Source organism: Anguilla rostrata, chromosome 9 (genome assembly GCF_018555375.3).
Source record: "Anguilla rostrata isolate EN2019 chromosome 9, ASM1855537v3, whole genome shotgun sequence".
NCBI classification, from domain to species: Eukaryota; Metazoa; Chordata; class Actinopteri; order Anguilliformes; family Anguillidae; genus Anguilla; species Anguilla rostrata.
In genome coordinates, this window is record NC_057941.1 from 46,409,550 (window position 1) to 46,427,772 (window position 18,223).

An 18,223-nucleotide genomic window follows, 5' to 3' on the forward strand; every position below is an offset into this window, starting at 1 on the left:
GAGATTACTGACGGAGGAAGGAGGGGGTAGTTTGAAGCCTGTAATTTGAGAAGACAGCCTCGTGCTGTCGATAAGTGCTCCCCTACTGCAAGACGCTTTGTGATTGCTTTGGACAAATGGAGTTATTTTGAGGGACCTGGAAGCCTTGGGATGCTTCCTCTGTTGGCATGGTGACCCCCTGTACCCCCACCCCCCCCCGGAGTAGAGATCTGGTTGCTCAGAGACACCCCCCTGGGGGCGGGGCTCTGATCTTACCGCGTTGTTGATCTTGGCCTTGCTGTTGATCACTCTCTCCTCGGCGCCAATCAAACCGTCCAGCCCGGACCCTGCGGAAGGAGAGGCGTCAGTTGGGCCCCGGAGAGAGGGCGGGGCCTGGCGGGATGAGTGGCAGGGCGGAGCCTCAATCCGGCTCCGCCCACCACCAGCTTCTGAATGAAGCTCCGCCCACCATCAGCTTCTGAATGAAGTTCCACGTCATCTACTGTGTTTGTCTCTGCTCACATGATATACAGCAAGCAGAGACAGCTCAGTACAGTCATCCTCTGTTCCAGAGCTGCCCAGTCCTGCTTGTGCAGACCTACCGTCCTGTGGGTTTGTTTTCACTCCAACTCTAACAAAGCCACACCTCATTCAACAGCCAGAGATCTCACCAAGCTGAGAATTAGTAGAATCAGGTGTGCCAAATTAGAGTTGAAATGAAAGTCTACAGGATGGCAGATCTCCAGGAACAGGGTTGGGCAGCCCTGCATGACTCTATTTGACTGCAATAATATTCAAAGTATTTCCATAGCCTTTTTTTGTTATTACAAGTATTGTAAGACCAGGCAAATGCACACTTAGTTTAATAGTTTAAATACGAGTATCAGATATGTTGTAAAATGACACCAGACATCACCGTTAACAGCATCAATGAACAAACTCGTTTGTGCAAAAATGTACTTCATGTGAACATAAACAATGGAAGCTGAAATGTAGAGTATGGGGGTGTCTTTGTGTAAAAGTTGAGCACAGGCGTTTAACAGAAACAGACAGCAGGGGCAGTATGGAGCAGTCCTTTTTTGGGGGGGCAGGGGGGGGTGACAGAGCAGGATGGGAACAGACAGGTGACGGTTGGTGATGGGGACGCCGCTGCCCTCGAACCTCCCGCCTCACAGTGATGTCACGCTCACTCCTTTCAGCGAGCGCTGCCAGTGAGCCGTTGCCCGCGGTTACGCAACCGGCTGCTGGGACTGCTGCAGACTCGGCTCTGATCAGAGACTCCACACATACTCGCGTAGACACACATCCACACACACACACATCCACACACACACACATCCACACACACACACATCCACACACTCACACACACACGCGCCCGCACACACACACATCCACACACTCACACACATCCACACACTCACTCACACACACACACACACACGCGCCCGCACACACACACATCCACACACTCACACACACACGCGCCCGCACACACACACATCCACACACTCACATAAACACCCGCCCGCACACACACACATCCACACACTCACACACACACGCGCCCGCACACACACACACATCCACACACTCACACACACACGCGCCCGCACACACACATCCACACACTCACACACACACACACACACACGCGCCCGCACACACACATCCACACACTCACACACACACACACACACACGCACTCACACACACACATCCACACACTCACACACACACACACACACACGCACTCACACACACACATCCACACACTCACACACACACGCGCCCCCACACACACACGCACTCACACACACACATCCACACACTCACACACACACGTGCCCGCACACACACACATCCACACACTCACACACACACGCGCCCGCACACAATCACATAAACACATCCACACACTCACACGCGCCCGCACACACACGCGCCTGCACATCCACACACACACACGTGCCCGCACACACACACATCCACACACTCACACACACACGTGCCCGCACACACACACATCCACACACTCACACACACACGTGCCCGCACACAATCACATAAACACATCCACACACTCACACGCGCCCGCACACACACGCGCCTGCACATCCACACACACACACACGTGCCCGCACACACACACATCCACACACTCACACACACACGTGCCCGCACACACACACATCCACACACTCACACACACACACTCACACACACATATCCACACACTCACACACACACGTGCCCACACACACACACATCCACACACTCACACAGACACATGCCCACACACACACACATCCACACACTCAAATAAACACGTGCACGCACGCATGCGCACACACATCCACACACTCGCATGGACATGCGCCCGCACGCATGCGAACACACATCCACACACGGACATATTGATATAAACAGGCACACGCATAAACACACACACACCCACTCACACCCATAAACGCACACAGACATGCCTTGCCTGCTTAAACAAATACACACACTAAATACACACACTCCGACACACAAACATACAAATGCACACACACACACACACACACACACGCAGCCCTAGTTACAGTAAGTCATGTTTAGGGTGCAGCAGGAAGGATGGAGACAATTGTCCGGCATTAAGCAGGAACTCGCATCAAACAGACGGTTCAGATCTCAGCTGAAACCAGGATTAAACTGAACCGACCTGCCAGTCCGGGTTGGACACGCAGACACTAGCACAGCCGCAGTGGCCGTCTCTCCGCCTGCAAACCTGGCGTATGATGTGCGCGGGGTCAGCGGGGACAGCCAGGGGGCGCGATGGATGGGAGAGTGACGCCAAGCCCACTGTTCTATACAGACCTGTTCCAGAGGCTCGGACAGGGCTAATAAACAGGCCTGGTGACTGAAGCCAACATGGGACTGTAAAGCATGGGGGGGGGGGGGACTGGGAGAACAAAGGACGGGCGAACAAAAAAATGAAGGGTCGGGCGAAATATAACGTGATGAAAAAATACACGAGAGAGAGAGGGGAGAGGGCGAGGGGGAGACGTGTGGAGGAAGAGGAGGAGGGCGAGAAAAAAAGCAGGAACACCAACCTTTTTTGACGGAGCGCAGGGAGTCGGGCAGAACGCCTAGCCGCCGGGGGAGGGAGGGGGGGGGGACAGAGCGAAAGAACGTAAACGGAGGGAAGGAAGGAAAGAAAAAGAGAGAAGGAGAAAACAAGCGAGCAGACAGAATAAAAAAAGTATGAAAGGTAAAAATAAAGCCATCCGATTGGACGGGAAACTGGCACGAAGTCCCCCTGGGAGACAGGTCGGTTACTTAGCAATATCGTTTGAATAATCAAATGACAGGTTTGGGAGTTAAATGGAGCTCTGATGAAGGACCAAAAAAAAAAAAAAAACTGGCAAACCTGCCGCATTCAAATAGGAGGAGTTCTCTTAAGAGACAGCGTGCGCGAAGCTAGCTATTTCCTCACCTTGCCGCTTCCCTCATTAAATCTGAAGGCAAGCAATGCTCACTGTGGCCATGTGCAGGCTTTGTCACGGCGTGGTACATTTTTCAAAGATGACTCTCTCTACGCGCAAATAAGTACCGTGGTACCCGGCAGAAGGATTATTTATTTATTTATTTATTTGTTTATTTAATCATTTATTTATCATGTTTTTTTTGTTTTTTTTTCAAAATTTATTGTTTTGGGTTCCCTGCTGTGCCCAAAAAGTCTGAGGAAATTTAAAACGCTCTCCACCCCCCGTGTTCGGAAAGGACTGCAGTGGCAATTCCCCGGAGGGGAGGCTGCTGTGGAAATCTTTCTGCGTTAGAAAGCCGCTTCGGAGAGGAACGACTGCACGCGCTCGGATGTAGAAGCGGGTGATATACTGTTTATATGCGTTCGGTGCAGCGATGTGCGGCGTGAAGTACATCGTGCAAAATGTGATGCGCTCAGCGCAGGTATCTCAGGAAGCTGGAAGAGTCTGCGTGCTCGCACGCACAAACACATCTCTGTTCACCTGGCACATCCGCTCCTGCCAGCCTATAAAACAGGTTTTGACTTCGCTGGGTTGTTGTTGAACATTTTCGGTGTGACGCAAGGCAACCCGTAAATAAACATGCTTGTGTTACCCGCTCATTTTTAATGTCATATTTGAGGTTGGAGTTATTCTGTTTACAGAGAACAATTTGCATACATGAAAGAAAAAAAATATACCAGGTACTCAGGCCTGTTGGTTCCTGTTTTTAGCGCTAACAAATACCTCTCCACCACAGAGTGTATTATATACACCAGATACTAAAACACCTCTCCACCACCGAGTGTATTATATACACTAGATACTAAAACACCTCTCCACTAGAGTCTATTACACACCAGATACTAAAACGCCTCTCCAACACAGTCTATTATATCCACCACATACTCAAACTCCTCTCTACCAGAGTGTATAATATACACCAGATATTAAAACACCCCTTTGCCACAGAAACTACATATACACCAGATAATCAGCTTCACATTGTTAACACTGACAATAAAATAATAAAAAACTGACATCTCCCTGCTGTCGAAGCTGAAAAATTGCAACATTACATAATTCAGTTCAATAAGGGGTGTGATCGGATACCATACTGTAGCAACAGACACGCCACAGTATCTATTGCGCAACAGCACAAGGCACTTCTGAACCTCCTTCGGTTAAAAAGCCTGCTGGGTTTCGACAAAAGCATGACTCCCTTGCCGGTTATGACTGGTTATGATTCAGCTGGTGACGTCCAATGGGGTGTGAGCTTTAGTCATCGAGCCGAGCATGGCGGGATTAGAGCTCCAGTGGGTGTTCTAGGACTCCCAGGCTAACTCATACACAGCGCGGAGTCACGTGCTTCTCCTGCCGTTTCTGCTTTAAATACTGCAGGAAGGCAGGCACTGCACCCACGGGACGCTAGTGCAGCGTGCGTAGCCCTTGCTGTCGATGCTTCTGAGGCGTGTGGCACAGTTTAGATATTAGTGTCCGGATTAGGAAAAAAGGAAGGCTAGCTGTTATGTATTTGAGCATGTGCTCTGGTCAAAGCCCTGTTCTGCCTTTTGCAGGGCCCTCCCCCCTCCCCTTCCCAACCCCTCTCCTAGGGGTCAGTGTCCACTCATGGGGGGTGTGGGGGGGTTGACTCACCTTCTGTCTCCTGGCGGGACCCCAGCGAGGTGACCTGGAAGGGGCGGTGGAGTTTTCTGTCGGGGAAGGGCACCTCCACGCTCTCCTCCGACGACACGGTGACGTCCGGGTACGACTCGGAGATGGAGGACAGGAACTGGTCCATGTCGGCCTTCTGCTCCTGCAGGAGCTCGTCTGCGTGTGGGGGGGGGGAGGAGTGAGCGCTCTGGTTTGGGCAGAGACGCGAACGGGAGACCGTGGCGGGACAGGCCGCGGCAAGCCGACCGTCACCCGCCCCCGCCCGCGCCCTAAAAAACCCGCCGTTCCGCCCCGCCCTCTCCCCGATTCGTCTTTAAGGAGCCCCTCTCTTCCTCCGAATCTGCCCGTTTCCCGAACTATGGACGCCGAGCGACGACCCGGTTCTGTCACCGCGCCCGCTCTGTCTTTCGTTACCGCCAAAACCGCCACGGTGCTGCTTCCTTTTGTTACCCGCCATGGGGGCGAAAGATAAAACCCTCAACCCCCCCCCCCTCCTCGATCTCTGTCCGCTGCTCCAGCTCCTGAGGCGTACGACTTTACCAGGCTGGGTTTCGGGGAAAAATCAAGAAGAAGAAGAAGAAGAGGGAACAAAAAAGGCCATGCTGCGAACGGGGGTGATTTATTCGCTTAATTGCAGGGCAGGGTGCTCGGGAAGAAGGGATGAAGGGAGGGAGGGAGGGAGGGAGAGAGCTAGAGCAGAGAGAGGAGTGAGTCACTCGGCTTTGACTGTTCCAGCGCCGCGCTGGAGAAGCGCGGTAATTTTCCACGTCTCAGCGCGATAATTGCTCAGCGTGCGGACGCGGCGCTGCCGGAGGTGTGGGGGTGGGGGGGGGTGGGGAGTGGGGGGTGGCGGGTTCTCTCCGGGGCCACGCCGGAACCTTCCGCTGGAATTACGGGAGCCGCTCGCTCGGTGGCGCACCCCGCTAAACTTATCGGCGGCGCTAACGGGCTCGCGCTAACGGGCTCGCGCAGAGCGGGCGCTCGCAACTCCTGAAGACCGGGGGGATTTTTGTAAAAACCTGCCCACCCTGTCCCGATCAGCTTTCCCTCGATACGAAGAGAGAGAGCCACTACGCTCGTTCTGTCCATTGGGTAAGGCCTACGGGAGAGACAGAGCTGAAAACGACCCAGCACCCTTCCACTGAGTCACCGAGACATCAGTCAGGGAAAGCATCTGGGGTGGATTTGCTAAGTGTTAATGAAAGAGATGTGACATTCACACACACACATATATATATATATATATATATATATATATATGTATAATGGGCAACACCGCGAGAGCTAAACTTGTAGCAGCAGAAAAATGCTTTACCCCGGGGTTCGGTGTTAAAATAGGAAGCATGCACTTCAAGGACCAATCAGATTTGCGTGAGAAAATGCACAGCTGCAATTATGGAGAAAGTACTCGTGGCTGTTTTCAGACCAATGCGGGGAGGGCTTTTATGATCGTATGTGGTTTGGCCGTCCCGCGGTCTGCTGCAGTTTGTTTCTTTTTTAAATTTTTTTTGTGCTTTTTTCGAAGCGGCGCTCACCGATCTCGTCCTGGATCTCCTCGGCGACGTAGGGCACTTTGTAGAGCAGGGACAGGCTCTGGTTCATCCGCTCCTCGATCACGTGCAGGTGCGTCATCACCTGGAGGGTGGGGCCAAACAGGGCGGGGTCAGGAGGGGGGCGCGGGTACAGACCGGCCAGCACGGGGGGGCAGAATGAGACCTAGCGCCCGTCCCCGCCGACTGACACGGGGGCCAGTACCGGTCACCAACAGCAGGGGGCGCCAGCGCGTCTTCGCCATCAGGAAAGTAACTGCACTAACATCAGTCTGTCTGTGTAGATGCTGCACTGCACCACAGATACTCTAACGGAAAACAGATAGGCCGCTTCTCACTCAATCTCCAGCGTAACTAGGAGTATGGGGGGCGGGGTTAGTGCGTAATACATAGCGCTGAGGGACCCCCCAGCCCCTATGGATGTCAGAAAAGTGCTACACGCACATACATTTTTTTTATTTCTAATTAAGCTGACCTTTTCTTTGTCACACTAATGCATTTTCTTCTGTGCCCACATTGCTGCTTTGTAGCGAAAAAAAAGACAAATTCTGGCACTGCTTTTCTGAGGAATCACAGGAATTAGGCTCTCTGAACACTCCCCTGTGTCAGAGACAGCCTGGAGAGCTTACGCTGGTGAGGAAGCTGTACACACACTTGTGAGCTGGGAGATACAGCATGCGGTCATACCCAATTAAAATGGCTTTGGCTGCACCCCTCAACTCTGTACTGTACTGTAGCAATTAGACCTGAACCGTATAGCATTAATCTGTCGCAAGACACCACAGCTGAGTGGCATTGGTGGCACTGCATGCCTATAATTAACAATATAAGCTGGTTGAGAACACATTTTGTATTAGAAGAATGAGCAGGTCAAGAGCCTCCGTTGATACGGAACATAATTATATTTCAACAACAATGTGGAAATGCCAAACGTTTCAGCCATTCCCTGTGGACTTCTATTAAATGCATTCTGTGTTTTGGGTCAACAGGATAAGTACACACTTAAAACAGTCAATGGGTCTACAAGGCAAAAGGCCAAGAAACGCTTCTATACATCTGCGCCCACAGTCCGTCCAGACAGGATGTGACATCATGTCTGCACTGAGGTGGGCACTTCCTGCTCTGCCCAGTTCCACGGTCCCCCATTCCAATTCCAACCAGACGAAGCCAGCTGTGTTTTCTGTGAGAACTGCACAACAAAGGGATACACAGTAAAAAAAACTTTTAAATTGCACCCTTCTGTAAAAATGCTGTTTTCAGCCACCCAGACAGAGTCTGTGTCTGCTCATTTTATAAACAAGAGCATAAAACCAAGGGACACAGTTAGGTGGGACCATTCCAAAGGGCCCCAGCCTTGGAGTTTTCTTGGGCTGTCCAAGGAAATGACTTCCCTAGTGTTCATTTTGGGCGTAATATTGACTGTTCCCATAAAGCTTAAAAAAGAGTTTCACAGTTTCACCGCTCCATTTATATGTCGAATAAACACAGAAAACCAAAAACCAAGGTGCCCTTTAAGAGCAATTCAAGACGGTCAGCCATTAAGCCGCCACTTTAAACACCCGCCGCCTGAGCTCCCCTTCCCTGTACCCGAGCCCGTTTCCTCGAATCCTCGCTGTGGCGGCGGCGGGCGCGGTCCGTACATTCCTGCGCTTTCATCTCGAACGGCAGGTTAGCGACCGGACCGTTTAGCGTTGGGTTATCGCCATAATCCCCCCCCTCAACCCCCGCATCCCGCCGGCTGTGTTGGCGGCGCGTTTCGATGCTAATGTCGCGCGACCGCCCTCCGCTGGAAAAGGCTGCTACCCCAGGCTCGCGTCCCGCGCGACTCCAAAAGAGCTAATCAAAATGGCGATTCGACAGAGAAGACGCAACACAGCTACGATTCCAACAACCTAAGCCGCCCGCTCTCAACAAACCAGGCAGTCTCTCGCACCTCACGCAGGTACTTTTCCCTTTTTATTTGACGTTTTTTTTTGACGCCGTGTTGGACCACCCAGGTCTGGATCAAAGCGCTCAGCGCGCAGGGATGTTTGTTTTGGCTCGGCCTTTAGGTGTGAAGGCCTGCAGCCGGAGGACAGGATCCTCCCTCCCGAACTCCCGGTTTTATCGGCGCAAAAACTCGGAACAAAGTTTGAGGGCCGGCGGTGATCCGTGTCACCACAGACCGCGGAACGACCCCCCCCCCGCCGCAGTTTGGGACTACGGCCAGATTTCAGCTTTTATATTTACTTTTTTTCTTCTTTTTTTTTAAGAGAGAACATTCTTTCGGTTGTTTTGTTTTCATCGGGGACACACAGAAAAAGAATTTGGAAAGTCAACATTTTCTGAGTGAAACTAAAAAAGGAGGCCATTAAAGGAGGGACTAGGTGGTTAACCCCTTAGATGCCAGTAAAACTTCCGCAGATTACCGACAGTTTTAAAATCTATTTAAATCTCTTTTCACGAATATTCAGAACAGAATGGCTCATTTATTTGGACTCCACAAGTAACATTTCTTGGTTGAAAACTCTCCCGGATCTGGCATAATGTTTTATAAATTCATCATTTTACATTTGGGAGTTAAAGCACTCCATGTGCACACTTGACCCAGGGGGTGGGCTGAACCAAACAGAGACTTTGGGTGGGGGGGTTTAGGGGCACTGACCTGGGACTTCATCTGGGCGGCCTTCTCCGGGTCGACGGCCAGGACGTGCTGGTAATGGCGGACGGTGTGCTGGCGGTCCTTGTTCTCTGTGCGCACGTACCGCCGCAGGGCCTGCAGGATGCGGTGGGGCTGTGGGGGGCGGTGGGGGAGCGGGGTGCGGTGCCGGGCCGGGGGGGGGGGGACAGACGGACGTTAAAAGGAAACTCGCTCAACACAGCTGCACAGGCTGTACCTTGTGCCAGCGGGGAGATCAAGAGATTTTTAGACAAAAGACAAAAATAACATCACAAAAAGATTCGATATTCGACAACGGTAAAAGAGAGAGAAGCAGAGAGAGGAAGACACAAGAGGGAGGAGTAGAGAGGGAGGGAGAGCAAGCGAGAGAGAGAGAGAGACAGAAAGACAGCAAGAGAGAGAAGAGGTAGAGAGTGAAAGAGAGAGAAGAGAGGGAAGAGAGCAAGAGAGAGAGAGGCATACATAGTATGTATCTTGCAACTGTTGCAAATATTTATCCAATTAAATGACAGTCTTCACATTGTTTAACAGGGGTGAGACTCGGGCTTTTTGGACTATCCAAACACTGGCCTGGGGTCAGTTTGTTCCAGACTCCATCACGTGACTTTGAATGCAACGCTGATATGGGGTGAGGGGTTTGGGATAGGGTTTGGGGGGGGGGGATTAGCAGTGAACCTCACCCTGGGGGGGTCGGCCTGCAGGGCGGCCAGGTAGTACTCCAGGGCGAAGCGGCGGCGGTCGTTCAGAGGCCAGTGGCCTCCACCACCAGGTCATGCCTGAAGTGCGCGTACTGATCACTGCGGAACTGTGCAAGAGCGGCTTATCGCAGCTGTGCGGCCATCCCGCTCTCGCCGAGACGCACCAACCTAGGGCCTGTGTGAATGCTGCAGGGGGAGAGGTGGGCTTAAAGCACAACATGCACTAGAAGCTGCTGCAGGGTAGAGAGGCGGAGCTTAGAGTCACAGCATGGAAGTGCAGCAGGAGCAAGAGGCACACACACACACACACACATGCCCGGAGAGGCCTACCTGGATGAGCGTCTGTCTCTCAGTCTTGGGCAGGTTTTTAGCTTGTCTCTCAGCCTCCTCCCACTCCTTCCTCACCTGCAGAGAGAGAGAGAGAGAGAGAGAGACAGGTGAGCAAACTCCAAACCCTAACCCAAGGGAGGCCAGGAGAACTACAGGGGAGGTCAGCATACGTCCTGTTACACATGGAGAGGGAGGAAGTGAGAGATGGAGGGAGAGAGACAGAGAGAGAAAGAAGGAGAGAGTGAGGGAGGAAGTGAGCGATGGAGGGAGAGAGACAGAGAGAGAAAGAAGGAGGATGAGAAGTGAGGAGGGAGGAGGGAGGAAGGGGAGAGAGTGAGGAGAAGGGAGGAGAGAGAGACAGAGAGAGAAAGAAGGAGAGAGTGAGGGAGGTAGGGAGAGAGGGAGGGAGAGAGACAGCGAGAGAAAGAAGGAGAGAGTGAGGGAGGTAGGCGGAGCGGGCCGGGCAGCGCTCACCCTCTCCATGCGGTTGCGGTGCCTGATCTCCAGCTGCTCCTTGGCCCTCTGGAAGCGGCTGTGCTCCTTGTCGTCCACCGGCGTCTCGAAGTACACGTCCACGTCGTCGGTGGGCTGGGGGGTGGGCGGGACTGCGGGCACACGGGAGGGAGGGAGGGAGGGAGGGAGGGAGGGGAGGGGGGCGGGGTCAGCGTGGAGCGGGCTTTCTAACGGATGGACGGACGAACGGACGAAGGGACGGAGGGGTGACACAAAAGCGGCAGGCCACAGAGAGGAAGGAAAGCCAGCGGACAGACTGCAGAGAACTTGCAGATGAAGTGGGAAGGCCAGAAGAAAAACACAGTAACCCCGACGCTCCAACACGACGGCCTTCCGCGTCCCGCCTCTCTCGTCCTCCGTTCATCTTTCTTCTCTCTTTCCCGGGAGCCTGTTTTTGACGGCCGAGGCTTCCCGCGCGCGGATAGGGAACAGCGCAGGCCGCTCGCGGTAGAAGAGTACGACGGCCTTCGCTCCGGCAGAAAGAAGAACAACAGGAAGTCGTTTTGGCGGGAAGGAGACCTCGCGCTGTGAGGTTCGGCCGGTTGCTACCCGACAACAGCGCCCCCCCTGCCCGCTGCCCGTGCGTGACGGCGTCACCGAGCTTCTGGAATGTTCACAGGGTGGCAAAACATCCCCCCCACGGGCGAGAGAGAATGTTCGGTTTCGGCCGGTGAAGAAGAGCACGGGCGAAATTCACGGCATTGTTCTGGAACGACGGAGGGCTCGGGCAGCTCTCAGACTGAATCACAGCCCGAATTCACACCATATCCTGGACCAACGTTGGGAACAAAACAAGTCGTGTCTAAATTATATTGAACTGAGAATTGACTTGAAGTTAGGGCATAGGGGCATGTACTCAAAGTACACAACAGAGGACTAAAAAAATACTCATGACTCATAACTACAATACGTACAGATCATTTGACATTCAAGAACCGTGTTTCTTTCTTCGTGTATCGTGTTTGACTAATTTTTGTTCCTTTATAAAGTTGGATGACTGAGGGCCCTTTCTTCTTCCGCTGATTCCATGGTAACGAGGCAGAGAGCGATTCCTCGCTGCTAGGCCAAGCTCACACGGCCGAAACAGACAGACAGACAGCGCGGCCAGACAGACAGACCGCGTGGACAGACAGACAGACCGCGTGGACAGACAGGAGAGGGCTGGACAGAGGAAGGACTGAAGACCACAGAGGCAGCAAGCGGAGACGCCACACAGAGAGGAGCCGAGGGTCCTCGAAAGCCGGGTGACGCGTGAGTGTGTGGACAGACGGACGTGTGTGCCGGAGACGTGTGTGTGGAGTGCGATGTGTGGCAGTGTGCGCGTGTGACAGATGCGTGCGTGGGCGACATGCGTGACTGGTGGAGGATACAGGTGTGTGTGTGTGGCGGTGAAGGCTGAGAACAAAGGAGCAAGGGGGGGGTCGAGTCTCGGAGCCTGTGTGAGGTGTGTGTGTGTGTGTGTGTGTGAGCGTGTGGTGTGTGTGTGTGGAATAAAGAGCTAGTGTGTGAGCTGTGTGTGTCGGGGGAATAAATGAGCATGCATGAGTGTGTGTGTGTGTGTGGGTGTGTGTGTGTACAGCAGTAGTCTCAAACTCGTTGCCATGGAGGGCCGTGTGTATGCAGGTTTTCATTCCAACCAATTAATGCTGCCTTAATTGAGTCCAATTACTCATTCAGCCGTACGCATTTAACTGCACTGAAGCACAGAACATAAGCAAGTTTTTATTTAGACGATGCGGGTCACCATGGACACCGGGTCACCATTATGTGCAAACCTGCATCCCTAATTCAGCAAAAATATACAATCAAAATCTGAGACTGGAATAAAAAACCAGCATACACACACACGGCACTCCAATGGCACTGAGCTTGAGACCCCCTGGTGTACAGCATGTACGTGTGTGTGTGTGAGGCTACAGCGTCATAGCCATTAGCATTACGGTGAGCTCTGCGGTGTACTGTATGTCATGGCCTGTTCATCCGGAGAGGTGAGCCTCAGATTGGGTCGCGGGACGCGGGGGGGGCGCGGTGCGGCCCGGGGCCCCCCCGCCGAAGCGCTGGGGACTTACTGAGGCGCCGGCACACGGCCATGCAGTACTCCTCCGAGTCGAAATTGTTGCGGTTCCCGGCGCAGCCGCCGTACACGAAGCGCACGCACCTCCCCTGGCGCCCGTCGAAGTGCCAGCGGGGCATGGAGGCGCGGCACGGCCCCGTCTCCGCCTCCAGGGAGCACACCGCTGCCGGGGGGGGGGGGGGGGACAGCGGTTAAAGAGCCGGGTCCCGCCACACGGGGGCGGCAGAGAGCGCAGCGGCGTCGCTCGGGGGGTCAAGGACGCGGCGCGGCTACGCGGCTAAACGTAGCCGACCCCGACCGCCGTCCGACCGGCCCCCCGCACGCTGTTTTGAAAGCGGGGGTGTCGGACTCCAGTCCTGGGGGGCCCAAGGGCGCCTTCTGGTTTCGGGTGTGGTTCGGCACCGCTGGTTCAATTTAGTCATCGATTGGCCGGTGTCCGTGCACCTTGCTTTCCGAACGCTAAATTAGCAGCTGAAAGGAAACCATGGAAACCCGCAGGCACTGCAGCCCCCCCCCCAGGACTCAACCGTAACACCGTTTAATCTGAACACCGTTTTTAAATGAGATCACCAGAGAACAATACGGAGTTATTGATTCTGAGAGCTGAAATTCATCACACAAATGTCCGAACTGAAGTCTAAATTAATTATGCAACAGAGCTGCTGCAGCTGGAAAAAAAAAAAACAGCACGGGAACTGAAATGTAAAATCTGGCAGGAGAATTCCCGTGAGCCAGAATGTTGGTTTTGGACTAACATCGAGTCATCAGCCACCGAAGACAACGAAGATAAAGACCTTAATTTGCCGTTACAGTGACTCTGAGTGGGGTTGAGCTTCAGAGATAGAGGATAGCCGTGCGTGCGACTGACCTGTGACCTCCTGCAGCGTCTTGTCTTCGTTGGGCGTGTCCTGGGCACGGGTCCTGGTCTTCTCCTCTTCCTCATCGTCATCGTCGTCGTCGTCGTCGTCGTCCTCCACCGCCATGTCTTTGTCCTCAAACTCGTACTCCTCGTAGTCCACGTCTTCCTCCTCCTCATCCTCCTCGTCGTCGTCTGCGGTTTCGGGCTTCGGGGTGGGCTGGTCCTCCACGGGGGGCTCCCTGCGGGCGAGGGGCACGTCAGGCGCCATCAAACATGGGCGGGCTCCTGGCGGAGGCCCTACGACGCACCAATAAAAAAAAAACCACAGGGGCGGAGCTTCCTCGGCGTCAGCCTGAAACGACGCACGTCTCCTCCGCGCGCGCAGTCCTCCTGCCTCGATCCAGGTCGGTCACTTCGTCCGGTCATCGGACCGTCCTAGTCCTGCTCCCTGGGAGGGCTGGGGGCGGGGCTCGGGGTCTCCGGCGGGAGGGGGAGCAGAGATCGGTGCCAGGGAGAGAGGCCAGGGCCGAGGGCAGGAGCAGCCGAGTGTGAAGAACCATGCTGCCTTTGGCACACGCCTGAGAGGGGGGAGGGGGGGGGGGGAGGGGGGGGGGAGGGAGGAGAGCAGAGAGAGAGAGAGAGGGGGGGAGGAGGGAGGAGAGAGTCAGAGGGGGAGAGGAGGGAGGAGAGAGAGTCAGAGAGAGGGGGGGAGGGAGGGAGGGAGAGAGAAGAGAGAGAAGGAGAGAGGCGGAGAGAGGAAGAAAGAGAGAGACAGAGAAAGAAATAAACATCAATCCCAGCCAGAGGGAGACATTTATTCCGTTCAGCATCTACAGAAGAGCACTCTGAGTGGCTCATTGACCCTAACCCCTCCCATGAGCTCTCTCTGCTTTAAGTGCTGCATACGTTTAAGCCCAGACATATTTAAAGAACAAAGTCATTACAGTTTAAACACATTAAGGGGACTCCAGGCAATACGCCGCTCGGCCAATCACAGCGCGAGTCTGTTCACTCCATGTCACGCACCACTCTCTCACTCGCGCATTAATATCAATCTGTATTTCAGCATGCGAAGCCTGGTTTCCATTTTAAAAGACATTTTTTTTTTTTACCTTACAGAACATTACTTTTTAAATGCACCGGGTCTCAGAAGCTCTTAATCCTTTAAGGTTTAAGATGACAAATGTGTGATTAGAATGTTCTGAACGGAACATTCTAATGATAACGTTACAATCGCTACTGGTGACTGAAAACAATGTAGTTCTGGAACGCTGGCTTCGAATGTTGAAAAAAACAATCCGAGAAACCTGCTCTTGAAAGGGTTAAACCTGTTTAAGGTGAGTAGAGAGATAGGCAGAGCTGTTTTTAACGGCGGGTCGGTTTCATCGCACAAAGACCCGCGGTCTGGAGGGGGGTGGGGGGGTGGCGGGGGGGGGCAGCCGAGGGGGCAACCCGGCGCTTTTTGGTCGTGGCGGACGTGACCCCGTGGTCCGGGACAGCGGGGAGGACTGGGATTAACCCGCTAATCTGATTAGAGGGGAAATCCGACGGGGATCAGGTTGAGACCTGCGAGCGGTCGAGCGGAGCGCAACGGGGGAGGGGGGTGGGGGGATGAGGGGGGTGTTCACTCCTGACCCCGGTTTTTTGTTTCCACCTTAAAATCGGCGACCTGCCCCGAGCCGGGCAGCCAGGCGAGGGGGGGAGGGGACCGCGCAATCGGACGCTTTAATCGATCGATTACGTGCTGAGCGACAACAGGAAAAAAAATAAATAATAAAAAACCTGCACGGTCTGCAGCTCTCCAAGGGCGGGGGGGTGCACACCGGCGGGACGGGGCCAGGACGCTCTAATAGAGGTCCTCGAACCCGTAACGCAAAAGAGTCGTTTCTCACGTCAGCCAAAACGGCAGGAAACTGAACGGAAATTTCAGCGTAGGGGTGAGGGGGCAGCGGGGGGGTGGGGGGGGAGAGTGCTCACATGCCGATCGACACAAAAGGGGGACGTACGCTCGCGCGTAAATATATTCCAGCGCGTATCCAACGCGCGCGTACTTATTATTCAGGGACCGTGCGAAAGTGCGCCGCTGCAAATTGATTTAAAAAAGCGCCGTTCCCCTCGATGTACTCGAACGGAACATAATGCAGTTTGAGGGCATTAAGAACGTTTGGTGGCGGTGCAGTATAATGGGCAGGGAAGCTGGGCTCGTAACCTACGGGGCCGTCGTAATGTAAAAAGCCGTTGTGCCCTTGAGCAGGGTACTTAACCTGAATTGCTTCAGCGTATATCCAGCTGCATAAATGGATACTCGACGTCGGTGTTAGATAAAAAACCTGATGTTGTATTTAAAAAACGGCAACGCTGTATAAGTCGGTTCTGGAAAATAGCATATGCTAAAGGCCAGGAAAGTAACGCATGTAGCGTTTGTAATGTAGGGTGCGACTGCGGGGCGGTTTTAATCCATCCCAGAATTCCCGGGGGTGTTACCTCCTTGGCCACGCCGTGCCACTGCTGGTGGCTGACGCAGGTGTCCATGCGCTCCTTGTGGAAGAACTTGCACTTCTCTGGCACCAGGAGCACGTCGCTCACGAACTCGCCCACTGCGAAGGCAGAGACACGCGCAGTGCAGTGCGTCAGACAGACAGACAGACAGACGGACAGACGGACAGCCGAGGCCACTTCCCCTCCCGACCCCGCAGCCAATCACAGCTCATCCCTTCCCAGGGACGCTGAGGACAACGTGGTGCAGAGTACGGGGAGATGACAGACGGGAGGAGATAAAAATCACATACGGTGTTAAGGGCCTGATTCAAACGGGACGACGGACAGGCCAGTGTGTGTGTGTGTGTGTGTGTGTGTGTGGTGTGAGTGTGTGTGTGTGTGTGTGTGTGTGTGTGTGTGTGTGTGGTGTGTGTGTGTGTGTGTGTGTGTGTGTGTGTGTGTGTGTGTGTGTGTGTGGTGTGTGTGTGTGTGTGTGTGTGTGGTGTGTCTGTGTATGAGTGTGTGTGTTTGTGTGTGTGTGTGTGCGCGTATGCATGTGTGCGTGTGTGTGTCTGTGCGCGTATGCATGTGTGCGTGTGTGAGTGATGAGCGTATGCATGTGGGTATTTGTGTGTGTGTGTGCGTGCACGGTGTGTGTGTATGTGTGCATGGTGTGAGTGTGTATGTGTGGTGCGTGTGTGCGAGTGTGAGTGTGTGTGTGTGTGTGTGTGCGTGCATGCGTGTGACTGTGGTGGGTGTGTGTGCGTGTATGAGTTTATGTGACTATGTGTGTGCATGGTGTGAGTGTGTGTGTGTGTGTGTGTGTGCATGGTGTGAGTGTGTGTGTGTGTGTGTGTGTGCATAGTGTGAGTGTGTGGGTGAGTGCATGTGTGGTGTGTGTGTGTGTGTGTGTGTATGTATAGTGTGAGTGTGTGTGTGTGTGTGTGTGTGTGTATGTATAGTGTGAGTGTGTGTGTGTGTGTGTGTGTGTGTGTGTGCATGTGTGAGTGTGTGTGTGTGTGTGTGTGTGTGTATGTATAGTGTGAGTGTGTGTGGTGTGTGTGTGTGTGTGGTGCATAGTGTGAGTGTGTGTGTGTGTGTGGTGTGTTATGTGTGTGAGTGTGTGGGTGTGTGTGTGTTGTGTGTTAGTGTGTGTGTGGTGTGTGTGTGGTGTGTGTGTGCTAGTGTGAGTGTGTGGGTGGGCTATAATGGTACCCTAGAGGGAGAGGGGTGCAGGAGCGAATGAGGGTGGGAGGATACAGATAGAAAGCGATTGAGAGAAGAGCGCACAGATGAAGAGATAATGGATAGAGGAAGCGGAGGGAGACAGAGGCAGCTCTCCACAAGCAAGCCTCAGCCTGGCCTGCAGCCAGCGGAGAGAAGGAGAGAGAGAGAGAGAGAGAGAGAGAGAGAGGGAGAGAGGAGAGAGAGAGAGAGAGAGAGAGAGAAGAGCTAGAGGAAGGGGAAGTGTTTTGGAAAATGAGCGGGTGCGCTACACACAGGAAGGTTCCGGATAACCCTGCACACAGCTGCTTCTCAGTCCCGCCCAGGAGGTTCTGCCCCCCCCTCCCTCACCCCCCCCCCCACAGCCAGGCAACACAGACACTGCACCTCCTTTCAGCAGAGTGAGCTGGGTGTCATGGCTGTGGGTCAGATAGGTTTCATCCAAGTCAAGTCAATCGAGGAAATGAACTGAAATTCAATTCACAAACTAAAAAAAAAAAAATTATAATAATACGTCACAAGCATTTTTCCTATTAAGGGAATAGGCATCGATTTCCCAAATGGGCTGGGAACGGAAATGGAACTGGCCGCAGCTCTACAGGATATCCACTGATTATCCACTGATCCCACGCGCGTTTCGGGACATGGGGGGGGAGGGGGCACGTTGAAACCCGAC

At 53.6% G+C, this 18,223-nt stretch overlaps 1 protein-coding gene across 1 annotated transcript in view; it reads right to left on the reverse strand.

Annotated features, from left to right (window-relative positions):
• LOC135264308 (amyloid beta precursor like protein 2-like) overlaps window positions 1-18,223 on the reverse strand; it is a 55,451-nt gene that overhangs the window by 5,423 nt on the left and 31,805 nt on the right. Inside the window, exons 4-16 of the mRNA XM_064353173.1 lie at window positions 16,330-16,442; window positions 14,354-14,423; window positions 13,855-14,142; window positions 12,982-13,149; window positions 10,874-11,004; window positions 10,400-10,474; window positions 10,238-10,244; window positions 10,052-10,128; window positions 9,357-9,485; window positions 6,698-6,797; window positions 5,145-5,318; window positions 3,078-3,113; window positions 256-326 (exon numbers count right to left, since the gene is read on the reverse strand). Of these exons, the coding sequence (XP_064209243.1) occupies window positions 256-326; window positions 3,078-3,113; window positions 5,145-5,318; window positions 6,698-6,797; window positions 9,357-9,485; window positions 10,052-10,128; window positions 10,238-10,244; window positions 10,400-10,474; window positions 10,874-11,004; window positions 12,982-13,149; window positions 13,855-14,142; window positions 14,354-14,423; window positions 16,330-16,442 (1,439 nt within the window). The remainder of the gene's footprint in view (window positions 1-255; window positions 327-3,077; window positions 3,114-5,144; window positions 5,319-6,697; window positions 6,798-9,356; window positions 9,486-10,051; window positions 10,129-10,237; window positions 10,245-10,399; window positions 10,475-10,873; window positions 11,005-12,981; window positions 13,150-13,854; window positions 14,143-14,353; window positions 14,424-16,329; window positions 16,443-18,223) is intronic.